The 12,418-nt window shown below is 45.1% G+C and overlaps 1 protein-coding gene across 2 annotated transcripts in view; it reads left to right on the top strand.

The window, feature by feature from the left end:
- Nucleotides 1–12,418, top strand: part of TNFAIP8 (TNF alpha induced protein 8) — a 121,827-nt gene that overhangs the window by 59,611 nt on the left and 49,798 nt on the right. Inside the window, exon 1 of one of the 2 annotated variants that reach the window (XM_024743408.1) lies at nucleotides 765–938. The exons of the other annotated variant lie outside the window; for it this stretch is intronic. Within the exon in view, the coding sequence (XP_024599176.1) occupies nucleotides 926–938 (13 nt within the window). The 5' untranslated portion in view covers nucleotides 765–925. Of the gene's footprint in view, nucleotides 1–764; nucleotides 939–12,418 lie in introns of those variants that run through there. 2 annotated transcript variants of the gene reach the window in all.

Genomic DNA, 12,418 nt, shown 5'->3' with positions numbered 1-12,418 from the left:
TGAGTACCTAGTAGACTCAAGGCAGAGTGTTACTGCTGCAGAAGATAAAAGTAAAATCAGCAAACTTGGGCTTCCCTGGTGGCACAGTGGTTAAGAATCCGCCTGCCAATGCAGCGGACACAGGTTCAAGCCCTGGTCTGGGAAGATCTCACATGTCGCGGAGAAACTAAGCCCGTGTGCCACAACTACTGAGCCTGCGCTCTAGAGCCCGTGAGCCACAACTACTGAAGCCCACGCACCTAGAGCCCGTAGCAATGTTGTCCAAACTCTATTCTCTAGTTTTCCTGAGAACCAGAACACCTTTAAGCAATACTTACTATTAATAGACATTCATGTTTATACTGGCCAGGTAGGAATGAGGAGTTTTTTAAATTTTCTTTTTTCCAGGCGTCTATGACTAGGGCTACTCCTTTTTTTTTTTTTTTAAAGTATCTGCTCCTCTTTCCTAACATGTTGAAATGTTAGACTTCCTGTTTCTGCTTGATTTTGAAACTATCCCCCGTTCACCTATCACAGGTAATCCCTGTGTCTCTGTGTAGTCGTAGTTTACGGGTAGCAAGTGCAGGCAGCAACCAGTCTGTCCCACTGTGGATGCGGAGACCTCTCTGGAGTCACAACTAAAGGCTGCATAATGTATTCCACTACAGGTGACGAAACCCAGGTCCCAGAATAACAAGCAAAACAACTTTTAAAGTGACTGTTGTTGACCACTGTCTTCTGTGCATTGGTTTGATAAACTTATGGTTGATTTTTCAAAAGGACGGTATAAATTCTGTTGAATTATTCTCAGGGAGGACTGACTTTCCCTGAAGGCGATACGGATGCCAGAGAATACACATCAACAGTGTGGCTGTGTATGTTCCTCTGGTCTGTGTGACTCTACCAAGACTCTGTGAAGCTCTCCTTCTGATTGATACGGGGGAATATGCTGAAACTACGTGAGTTAACCGTACCCTCAGACTAACTTCGATGTAACATCTTTGTCAGAATCTGGCAGAATATTCAGATGACTAAATACCGTGGTGTTGCTGTCTACAGGGAAATAATCTTTGGTCACGGCTTTAAAGTGGTTGTGTTCACTGTTTTGTTTTGGGTTTTTTTGCTATGACTCTGGGTGTGGAGAACTGGTATTAAGCTGAGGGACGTTTGAGTACTGTGGGTGGAAAAAATGGCATCTGAAGTTTGCATGTAGACAGTTTCATTTGTACACAAATGAAGGACTGAAATGTTTCAGAAATGGGGCTCTGAACCCATCGAGAACTTTTTCACATAAAGTTTCTCCTTTTGACAATTTATATGTGTTTACTAACTCGCAGACATCTCTGGATCCCAGTGGTCCGGTAGTGGCGGTAACACCTTGAGGAGAACTGCAAACACAAGGGTGTTTATTTCTGTTCTCGCATTATGTAGGAGTTTGTCAGAATATCGCTGCTACCATTTCCTCTAACAGCCAATAAGGGATTTAACCCCACACATGAGGCCTTTTGTACTTTAAAAATAGACCTTAGACTTGTTTTCAGCCTTACTTAATGCTTCTGTAAGTAAACTTAATTGTAAGATAAATTGGAAACGTTTTCAAGGATTGAAATAAAGAGAGCCTTTTAAAATAGCCCTTAAGTTATATTGGTATTTACACACTCTTGTTCAAGTCTATACATAATATTTGTTGAGGTTTATCTAAAATTTTTCTGCTCAAAAGACTTTCTGGACCTTAAATTGAATACTAGGAAGGAACTAGAAATTGGAAGACATAGATGAGTGTTAATATATCTAGTTTCTTGGCCCATGAATTTTTTTTTTTTACATCTTTATTGGAGTATAATTGCTTTACAATGGTGTGTTAGTTTCTGTTTTACAACAAAGAGAATCAGTCATACATACACATATGTTCCCATATCTCTTCCCTCTTGCGTCTGCCTCCCTCCCACCCTCCCTATCCCACCCCTCTAGGTGGTCACAAAGCACCGAGCTGATCTCCCCGTGCCATGTGGCTGCTTCCCACTAGCTATCGATTTTACTTTTGGTAGTATATATATGTCCATGCCAATTGAACCTCTCGCAGCCAATGCTATTTCGTAGAGCCGGGACTACTTCTGTTATGTGGAATGTGGTCACCTGCACATTATTTATATGAAATGTACATTTGCCTACCAGATGCCCAGAGCTGTGTGTGTGATTGTCTGTCAGCTTTCTTTATATATGTATATAGGCACATTCTATCCAATATATAAAACTGGTTATGTGTCTATGACTGTATATCATGGCATATATACAGTTGGAATCAGAGCCAGGTTTGCTTGGGCAGGTTTTGTGGGAGAAGTGAATTTTGGGTAGAGTTCTACAGCGGGTGTTAGGGTAAGTAATGTACTTTGGCAGAAAGAAGCAGACATAAAACTTCCAAGGCTGGAGCGATTATATTAAATGCATTCATGAGTAAGCACGAACCATTTAGGAGCAAACGTAAATTATTGGTTGAAAATAGCCAGGCTAAAAGTGAAGAGAAGGCAAGGAGATAAGTGTATCAGAGAACAGGAGGGGTGTGTGGGAGCTTCTCTCTTCTGTGTGGCTGGTAAATGTCAGCGGTGGATCCCAGCACACCCAGACCATGTTGCCATCTAGTGGAACTGGCTGAACTGCACGGGGAGCATCACCACCTCTTCCCATTGCAGGTTGAATTAATAGCGTGGTCATCTTGGCAATAGAGAAGCTTACTTCTCTTTCCCCTGGGGATTTTAGATGCAGCGTTTGAGAAAGGAGTTGGATGTAACTGTGCTCCCCCCAAAAGTATTAATTTTGACTCTAGAAAATGGAGCTGAGCACCAATATAAAGAATCTCCCGTAGACAACGTTTGGAGGCCGTGGTCTTGCTGAGACTGTAGGGTGTATGTGGCCCTTCAGCAGCTCAGAGCATGGAACGTGCCGGAAGCAGCACTTGAGAGGGTCTGCAGCAGAGTGAAAGCCCACCACGTACGTCTCTGGGTTGGCTTGTTTCTTCATGTGGTTATGGAGTCCAACCTGTACAGTGGTGGCAGAGGTCAGCCCTTCCTTCGGCCATGGACACCGCAGCCCACAGACCTCAGAGCTGGAAGTCATGGTAGAGAGCTGTACTCTTCCTGCCCTCCCTTCCACCCACCTGTGCATGCATCCATTCAGCAAAACTTAATGAGTTCCTTTTCTGTATCAGGGACGCTTCCAGGTACCAGGGATACACCAGTGAACAAAACAGAGAGAAATCCCTGCCCTTAGAGAGTAGACATTCTACTAGGGGATATAGACAATAAAATAAATAAGTAAAATATATAGTAGGTGGGATTCTATTAAGTGCTAAGGAGGAAAAAAAAATTTTTCTAAGCTGAATAGGAGGATAAAGATGGGTGTGTGTGGGGGGGATTTGTAATTGTGTGTCATCACAGAGAATGTGATATTAGACTCACCTGAAATATGTGAGGAAGCCACACCTGTGAATAGCCTGGGGAAGAACATTACAGGCAGAAGGAAAGCAGATGCAAAGGTCCTGAGGTGGGAGTGGACACGGTATTCCAGAAACAGCCCTAGTACTGATAAGAAAGAGGACAGGGAATGAACCAGAGAGGTGGTGAGGGGCCAGATAAGGTGGCACGTTGTGGACAATTATGATGAATTTAACTTTCACTAGGCATGAGACGAGAAGCTGTTTGATTTAGTCTAATATTCTCATTTTACAGATGAAATTTAGGACAGAGAAATCAAATCAGGCGTCCATGGTTATTCAGCATGATAGTGCCAGAGCCGGGATGGGAACCTGCCTCCTAACGGCCCACTGCCTGCCCAGGTGGGGTGCGCAACCACACACAGGCCCAGACTTCCACGGGCAGTGGTTTAAGAGGAAGCAAGTGCTGGGGGCTCCTCCAGCAGCTGTTTGGTTGTTCCCCCAGCGTGAACTACCTACCTACAGAGGCCCCAAAGCAAACACAAGAAAGGATCAGACCTCTGAACTCAGAGGAGTCCTCTGCCCAAAATGCCTTCCTTTGTTTGAGTATAGAGATAAATCCTTGGATTTTCCCAGTGGTTACACGCAAGAATCTACAATCTTGTAAAGCCTCCCTACGTTCATTTCTAAGTTAATTGGGTATAGTGAACATCCAATTCCTATAGTCCCAAATGTTTGATCACAGTTTTCAGTATCACACATCTCCATAAAATTTAATAAGATGGCGTATTACATGTTACTTAAAATGAACTTGAAACAGAATTACCAGCTGAGGAGAGAGCAAATGGTTACCATAAATTGCAGTTTGACTTGGACAAATTTTGCCCAGCATTCTTGCTTTACTGTGAGCCAATTCAAGCTTTTTTTTTTTTTTTCTGTCTATCTCCTTTAGATCTCATGACAGATGTCCTCTGGACACAGGCCAAACCCTCTAATCTCACTTTCTGATGAAGGTCAGACTAGTGCTAAGTCTAGAGGAGAATGGCTTTGTGCTGTGGTCCGCATCACCTCATGTCCTTTAATCACCTCACGGTGGCCTGTATCTTGTGCACAAAGCAACATGAGGTCTTTGCATAAGGTTGTCCCATCTTGTAGAGAGAACTAACTCATTCCTACCTCTTGCCCCTTCTTTTCTTTCCTTTCCCCCCTAAAGCAAAGCTCCCACTATAGGTAATGTGAGATTTATATCATCATCTTATTTTGCATTTATATTTGTTTGCATAGTACTTTCTCTCTCACTTTCTCTCCCTCTCTGTCTCTCTCTCTCTGGGTTTTTTTGTTTGTGTGTTTTTTGCCAAACAAGGTAATTTCATGTGTTCATTTTTGTACATTGTCTTTAAATGAGCTCTGAAACCCCACTGCCATTAGCGTTGCATTCTTTGGAATCCTATCGGTGGTTAAAGTCTTTGTCTCCCCCTGGAGCCAGAGGGCACGGACCCCTGTGGTCCTTTGATTCCTGTTCTTGAGAAGAGTAATGCTCCTGGTGGAGCTGGTTTTGGTGAGAACCTGAGAAGGAGTGCTTGCTGGAGGAGATTCCATTATCAGAACTCGGGACAACAAAGCAAATGCAGAAATGCAGGTGTTTTTGTGGAGGTTGCTAGGAGCAGTAAGTGGGCCTTAAGAAAACTTGACAAGAACCATTTCTACATTTCTGGTTTATGAACAAGTATTTGCTGCACGTGGGTGACAGAGAATAAGAGCGCTGCGTCAAAGGTGCCTCGAAAGACAACCTAATTAAAAACTTAGCTGATTTCTCCAGTTTCCAGAAAGTCCTTCTGTTAGAATTTAGTGTTTCAGCTGTAAGGCTGAAGTGGAATTTAGTGTTTCAGCTGTAAGACTGCAGTGGAAAGCTAAGTGTTTTAGCTGTGTGCTGTGTGTGTTTGTAACAAGCAGCCCCAAATGGACTTTGAGCACATCCGAAGGCAAAAATCTGGCCTGACCTTATTAGGCCAGTGTTTTCCATTGTTGATCTGCCCCTTCTCTGCTATTTAACAACTTCTTAGCCTTCAAGGAATGTGTCCCTGAGCTTCTCACCATACCCTTAGCTCCTGGGAGAAATTCCAAAGTAGGCCTGACCTGACTCTAGATTGGGATCTGGAGCTTTTATACACACACCTTCCCAGTTCCTTGTCCTGCCTGCCTTCCAAGTCTCGCTCTCTCAGCCCCTGTGAGGAAGGCAGCCACCCCACCGGGGCAGGGATGTCCTCACACAAGGCCCATCAAGATGTCCCATCAGGGATGGTGGGGCAGGGCCATGCTGGGAGTGGAGGAGGATGCCCAGGGACCCAGGTCCTACCTCTCATGCTCCCCTCCCTCTGTGTGCCACTAAGGTATCTCAGCATCTCCCCCCCGCCGCCCCCCACCCCCCAGGTTTCTGCTCTCAGCTATCACTGCCATCAGGTAGACAGGACTTAGCCCTGCAGGAGGCAGGGGCATCCAGGCTGCACTCTGGCCTTTGTTAGGCAGCAAGCTTGAGGAAATGGGAGAGAACGGTTTGGTCAGCTGTGCATCCTCAGCCTCCATTACCCACTGTCCTTTAGGGACCAGGCACACGGTAAGGCTGGCAGCAAGGTTAGAAGTCCTCAAGCACGCTCCTCATTTGCGGCCCACAATGTATCAGTTATGGATGGCTCTTCTTGTGCAAGAAAGGAACCCAAGTTTAGACTGGCTTATACAAAAGTGGATTTTTTATTAGTTGCATAAGCAGAATGAGATTTGATTTAGCAGTGCAGTGATGTCAAGGACCCACTTTTTTTCCAGTCTGCCTTCTGTGGTTAACTTTCTTCCTCAGTTGGCTTCTTTCATGCTGGTTAAATGTCTGCAACAATTCTAACTTCACACCCACAATACATACAGTGTCCAGAGGAGAGAGAACTGGCTTTTGGTAATTCTATCAGAGGAGTGAGTGACCTTTTCCAGAAGCCCCCAGCACATTTCTGATGTCTCACTGACCCAGATTGGGCCACGTGCCCAATCTTAAGCCAGTTTGTTGAGTAAAGAATGTGCTGTGTTGATTGGCTTAGGCTTGGGTTGCCTAAACCAGTCACTCTAGGGCGAGGGGGACGGGATTACTATGACTGTGCGGAAATGCTCAGGGCTGAACCTGAGAGCTGGGGGCTGGGGTCAGTTTCTCCCTCAAACGGCAGGCTGCTCCACAAGGAGCAGGCAGGCGGGCGGAAGGAAGTGATGGGAAGTCGGTCACGGTGTCTCCTACACAGGCTTCCTTTCACCGTGTTTTTTTTCTTTCCCTGTTGCTTCTTATTTGGTATCTGGCTATGGTCTAATACAGCAAATGGAGCCCGGCATATTGGATTACCAATCCCTCTCCCCGCCCAGTGACAAATGACACAGATGCTATCAGGGAGAACAAGGATACAGAGTCCATGAACCACAACAGTACTGCAGATCAGAGAGGGAAATTCTCAAACACAGACCTGGTCTGGTAAGCATTGAGCAATGAGAATAAGAACTAGAGAAGATTAATTACAGGCAGGCTCTTCAACCTATGGTAATTATACACCCCCATAGAACACTGGAGTCCAATATAAAATTGTTCTAAAAATCTGTGTAAGAAGTCCATACGTCCCTGTAAAGAATACCCTTACACTTTCTATATATGCGCTTAATTGCCATATTTGATTATTTTATCTATTTTAATGGATATTACTGAACTCTGGATAATGTAAAGACCTTGAAGCTGCACACAAATAAACAAAACAGGGCAATTAGTCATAAGGAGTTTCAGGTAGTTGATGCTAGATGAGACCTCCAGGAGGATGGCTGTCTAGGACAGGGGATGGGGCTGGAGCAACATTCAGAGAGCTCTTGAGGGAGTGAAAGGCACAGTGATATAAAGAAAACACTGCTTTTGTGATGAGTAAATTGGGATAGAAGAGGTGCCCGTTTATCTTTGTAGATGAAATCCATGGCTAGGGTATAGGATTCCAAACTCCCAAACCTTGTCCCCAGCCAGCCGGTATTCCCTGCCACATCCCCAAGGGAATACCTGCACAGAAGGCCAATCAAAGCAGAGGAAGCCCTTTATTATCAGTGGGCTTTGACCCAAACCCCAGTGACGACCTCGAACCTGGATGCCCATGTGGGTCACAGAAATCAAGTCCAGGAACACTGGGCCAGGCTGCAGAAGGACACGGAGGCTGGGGCTGGTCACAGAGAGGACAACGTCCACTGTGGAGGTCTCAGAGATCTATGTTCTAGTCCCCCTTAAGATGCTTGTGTGATGAGCCTTTGGACTGGTCATATCAGCTTACTGGACCGAATTTCTCATCTGTGAACAAGTCTGAGGAATGAGGAGATTGAGAGGACCTCAAAGGCTTCTTTAAGCACTAGCTTTCTGATTCTTGGATTCTATGCATAGTGTGATAGGAAGTGTCACTTGGCACTGAGATGAGTTTCGGTGTGAGGACCTAAATCCTCTTTGCCAGCACTTAACGGACAGACACGTGATGGCCCAGTTTCTGTATTACATGCCATAAATGTCTCAAATAGCCATCAAGTGGCTTGACTGTCTGAGCGCCAGGTGTGAATTGCTCCAAATTGAGTGCTGTTAGTTGGATCCTACAGATGCTGTGGTATAGCCACAGCTCACTGAATAGAGGGATTGTTTCCTTTGCCAAGACAGGCTTGGAGTTTGGCTGCCCGCCTTCTGTTCTGGGACATCCAGATGTCAGGGATCCTGTGGGAGCAGTGAGATCAGTCGGTGACTCGTGGCAGATGCTTCTGTTCAAAAGTGGTTTCAAAGCCATGGTCACGTGGCTTATCCTGGGACAAGTGAGTCCCACTGATGTTTTCAGTCTCCTGTTTTGTTAAGAGTCTGATTGCAAGTGGTGCTGCACACTGTTGTGGTTCCAGACGCGCAGGCCCAGCGGCCATGGCCCACGGGCCCAGCCGCTCCGCGGCATGTGGGATCCTCCCAGACCGGGGCACGAACCCGCGTCCCCCGCCTCGGCAGGTGGACTCTCAACCACTGCGCCACCAGGGAAGCCCGGTTTATTGTTTTCTAGTGATCCTATTACTCAACAACCCACACATGCTCCGCTCCGAAACGTTAGCCCTACCTTAGTAGGAGAGGTTGTTTGCTTTTAACATCAGTCTGTTAAAACGGTGGTCCCAAACTCAAATGTCTACAAGAACCAGGCAAGAAATATCAGTGCATAAGTAGTGCTTTATATGAACAGTTGCAAGTCTTGAGACCTGTGGCAAACTTGCAGAGAGCAGTTCTCATCTAAAGGCATTGAAGTTCAGATGAAAAATAAAACTTATGTGGCCCAAGAAAACTCTGAGCTGGATTCATTCCTAAAGCTATCAGTTTGTGATTCTTGGGCTATAAGCCTGCTAACTTCAGCTATCATTGATATGTTTGCTCAGCGTCAGAGATGCCAGATTTTATCGATGTGAGCTCTTTGTATTTTTGTTTTTATAGTAGATTTTAGCTTTTTACCTTCGGTTAGAAAACTGGCTATCACTGGGGTAAGTGGGCCACCATAATTTTTACCCACAAATTGCAAATACTTGAAAAGAAATCATGTCCTCAATGAAAATCATTTCTTTGGTTCAGTGGCCTTTGGAGGCAGAATCAATTTAGAGAAGCAGAGATGGAAATCTCGTCAAAACAATTCTGAGTATTTTACATCATTAGAAAAATTTACATCACTAAAGATAAGGAACCCCAAGCATTTGAAACTCACCCACCTGCCTGGCAAGTTGTCCGCTGGGTTTGTTTACTCCTCTTTGCCTTTTCCTGGTGTGAGGCAGGCAGGAGATTAGTGAGCAGGGTGGAGTTGGGGATGGAATAAAATTGAATTTACTTTTTTCCCAGCCCTCCCCTCCCCCACCCTCCCCTCTTTTTTTCCACACTCTTAATTTCTGCATTCCTGCTACCACCTGGGATGCCCAGTGAAGGAACAAAGAAACCAGTGAGTTCATTTACTCTTAGATGTTAGTCATTCACAGGCCTCTCCTCCAAGATAAGCTTGTGTTTTTAAAAGAACCTGATGGTAGTACAGAAAATAGGGCAAAGTTTAGCCCAAAGTACCGCCTCTCTAATGAGAGTATTTCCTGTAGTGCTAAGAGGGTAATTTGGGGCTTGGGAGCCTCCCAGATGCCTTAGAGATAACACCTTGTGTTGCCCTGTTTCAGGTAAGACCTGCTGGGCTAGCACCAGCCACTGAGCTTGGAGAAGGGGGTTCGACTTCATTTTTTTTTTTAATATAATTTAAACTTGTGTGAGAGTCCATGCAAATTATTGCAAATGTGTTTTTGTAAGAGATTGACGGCACCAGCTTCCCTGTGTCTGGTATTGGCCAGTGGGAGAGCTTTGTGAATTTAAATATTCCTTCAGCAAAGTCACTCAATTCAAGCTGTGCTAAAGTTGTGTTCTCTTGACACTGCTTTCTTCTCAGAGTACTCTTCCAACTTACTCTTCTCAGTGAGATTCCATAAGTGAATAGTCCACCAGTCCTTTTTCTACTACCTTAATACCAGTTTATTCTGCAACCCCTTGCAATTTGGCTTTCATCTCTAGTTCTGTTACTCTATCGTCTTTCTCAAAGATCCCCAGGGGCCAGTTGATTTTCCTATCCATTGGCTTTTTCTTTAATCTTCCTTTCAGTTATTCTTTCACCTGTGGACCGTTAAACATGCTGTTAACTCTACCTGAAACCATTCTTCCTTCTTTTCTCTCCTATCTCCCCTTCCTTGGCTAATTCCTTGACTCTCAAGTTTTAGCTTAGGCATCACTTTTTTCAGGAAGCCTTCCTTGATGACTCCCTCCCCCAGGTCTGATTTAGGTACTTGTCCTTTAAGTCTTCATAACACCCCCTACTTTTGTGCTTTATTCTTTCACCTGTGGACCGTTAAACATGCTGTTAACTCTACTCTCCCGCGGCATGCGGGATCCTCCCGGACCGGGGCACGAACCCGTGTCCCCCGCATCGGCAGGCGGACTCTCAACCACTGCGCCACCAGGGAAGCCCATCATACTGTATTTTAATTAGTGTTCTTCACCCTCCCCCACTGTACTGCGGGCTTTGTGAGAGCAGGTACCATGGTTGTTTTATCTACACCATTTGCCTTATACCTGTACACGATGGATGCTCAATAAATATTTGTAGAATGAAGAACTACATAAATGAAGATGACATCTGAACAGTGACATCTTCAGCTTTGTCCAGAACAGATGGTGAACCCCTGACTTCTTCCATCAACCTTTGGTTCTCCCTAAGTCCCTTAGACCTCCAATTAGAAGATGTAGAGCAGTCGTTAGATACTGTGAATAAGAAGTGACATCTGACTCTGAAGAACAAGACAGGTGTCAGGAAATCCTGACCGTTCCCATTCAGCCACTCATGACCAAGCAGAAGCCCTCTGCATTGCTTATGTTGAACAAGTCAGGGTCACCTATGGATGAAACCAATGGAACATATGAACAATGAAAAATTGAAAAAGGACACATTTGGGCTTCCCTGACGGCGCAGTGGTTGAGAGTCCACCTGCCGATGCAGGGGACACGGGTTCGTGCCCCGGTCCGGGAAGATCCCACATGCCGCGGAGCGGCTGGGCCCGTGAGCCATGGCCGCTGAGCCTGCACGTCGGGAGCCTGTGCTCCGCAAGGCTTAGTGAAAAATGTAGGTCCATATATATATTAGAGAATAGTGTAATTAACAACAGTCGTCTATTTTGTAGGAAAAAAATAAAGTATGTTCCACAGCCTCTGTTTAGTGAAGAGGAGATATCCTATGCAATGTGTTGTAGAAATATTTTCATCAAAGGCTATGAGGCCTGTAGAAACAGCAGCACTCCCTGAAGGGCCCTGGCTGTCTGGGAAATTGGTCTGGTAGAAGAACACATCCCCACACTGGTTGTCCTGCTCTGACCCAGACTCAGATATGTGAGTGGAACCACATTCCCCCTGCCACATCTGTTCCTCCTCTGGACTTGCCCTTTTCTATTCATGTCTGGCTCCCTCTTCCTCCAAGTCAGCCAGGCTCAGAGCCTCTGGGTTGGCTTTGCTGTCTGACCTCTCTTACTGCACTATATTCCTCTTCTTTTGGAGCGTATGGCGCATTTGCCTTGAATTAAAATGATCTGTGCTCTGCTTATTCAGACACATCCTAAGGTATAGGAAAGTAGCATGGAATGAGGTCAGAGGGACCCGCATTCCAGTCTCAGTTCACATTCAGTCCTAGCTAAGTGACCTTGGGCCAGCCACTTATTTCTCTGAGGATCCGTATCCTCTTCAGAAGCAGATGGAGCCTGTAATACCCAAGATTCCTTCCTTACAGGATTATCGTGAGGATCAGTGGTGATGTATACAGAAGCACTGCAAGAGCTAGAAAATACCACCTTGCTGAGATATCGTAAGAGTGGAGATACGTTCTGTAATGTGTGTGGCATAATACCTAGCACATAGTAGGTGTTTGATAAATTATACTTATTATTGCTGATGATATTAAGACATAGCTTAATTGAAACACATAAGTTGTTTGGTACTAAACTGGGTTGCTGGTTCAGAATTTGGGGCTATGGCCAAGTGGGATACTTTTCCTTCCTCTGGTCCAGATAACAGGATGTTTGGGGCAACCAAAGTGCTGCCTTTCTACATTCACAGGTTAATTCCATCCGTTAAGAAAACAGATGGCAAAATTAATTACATGTTGTGCAACAGTGGATCCCAAATTGGCCTCAGAAAACAGAGCATGTTGTAAGTGCAAACAGCCTCTGAGGGAAAACTTGCTCCTAAGAGACTTGCTTAATAGAATGTTTATCACCTCAGAGGAGGTCATGCCTTGAGTAAAAGAGGTGTCTGGAATTCTCCTCTGGGATTTATTAGTATATATTATTCAGGTGGCCCAGTGCTGGATGTTAGTTCTTAATTGAAAGGAAACAGCATTCCCACTCTGAGGAAGGTGAGGCCGCTGCTCTCTTAAA

The sequence above is a fragment of the Neophocaena asiaeorientalis genome, unplaced genomic scaffold, assembly GCF_003031525.2.
Source record: "Neophocaena asiaeorientalis asiaeorientalis breed wild unplaced genomic scaffold, Neophocaena_asiaeorientalis_V1.1 scaffold26, whole genome shotgun sequence".
NCBI classification, from domain to species: domain Eukaryota; kingdom Metazoa; phylum Chordata; class Mammalia; order Artiodactyla; family Phocoenidae; genus Neophocaena; species Neophocaena asiaeorientalis.
The sequence above is the reverse complement of the archived record's forward strand: the minus strand, read 5'-3'. Positions and strand labels throughout refer to the sequence as shown.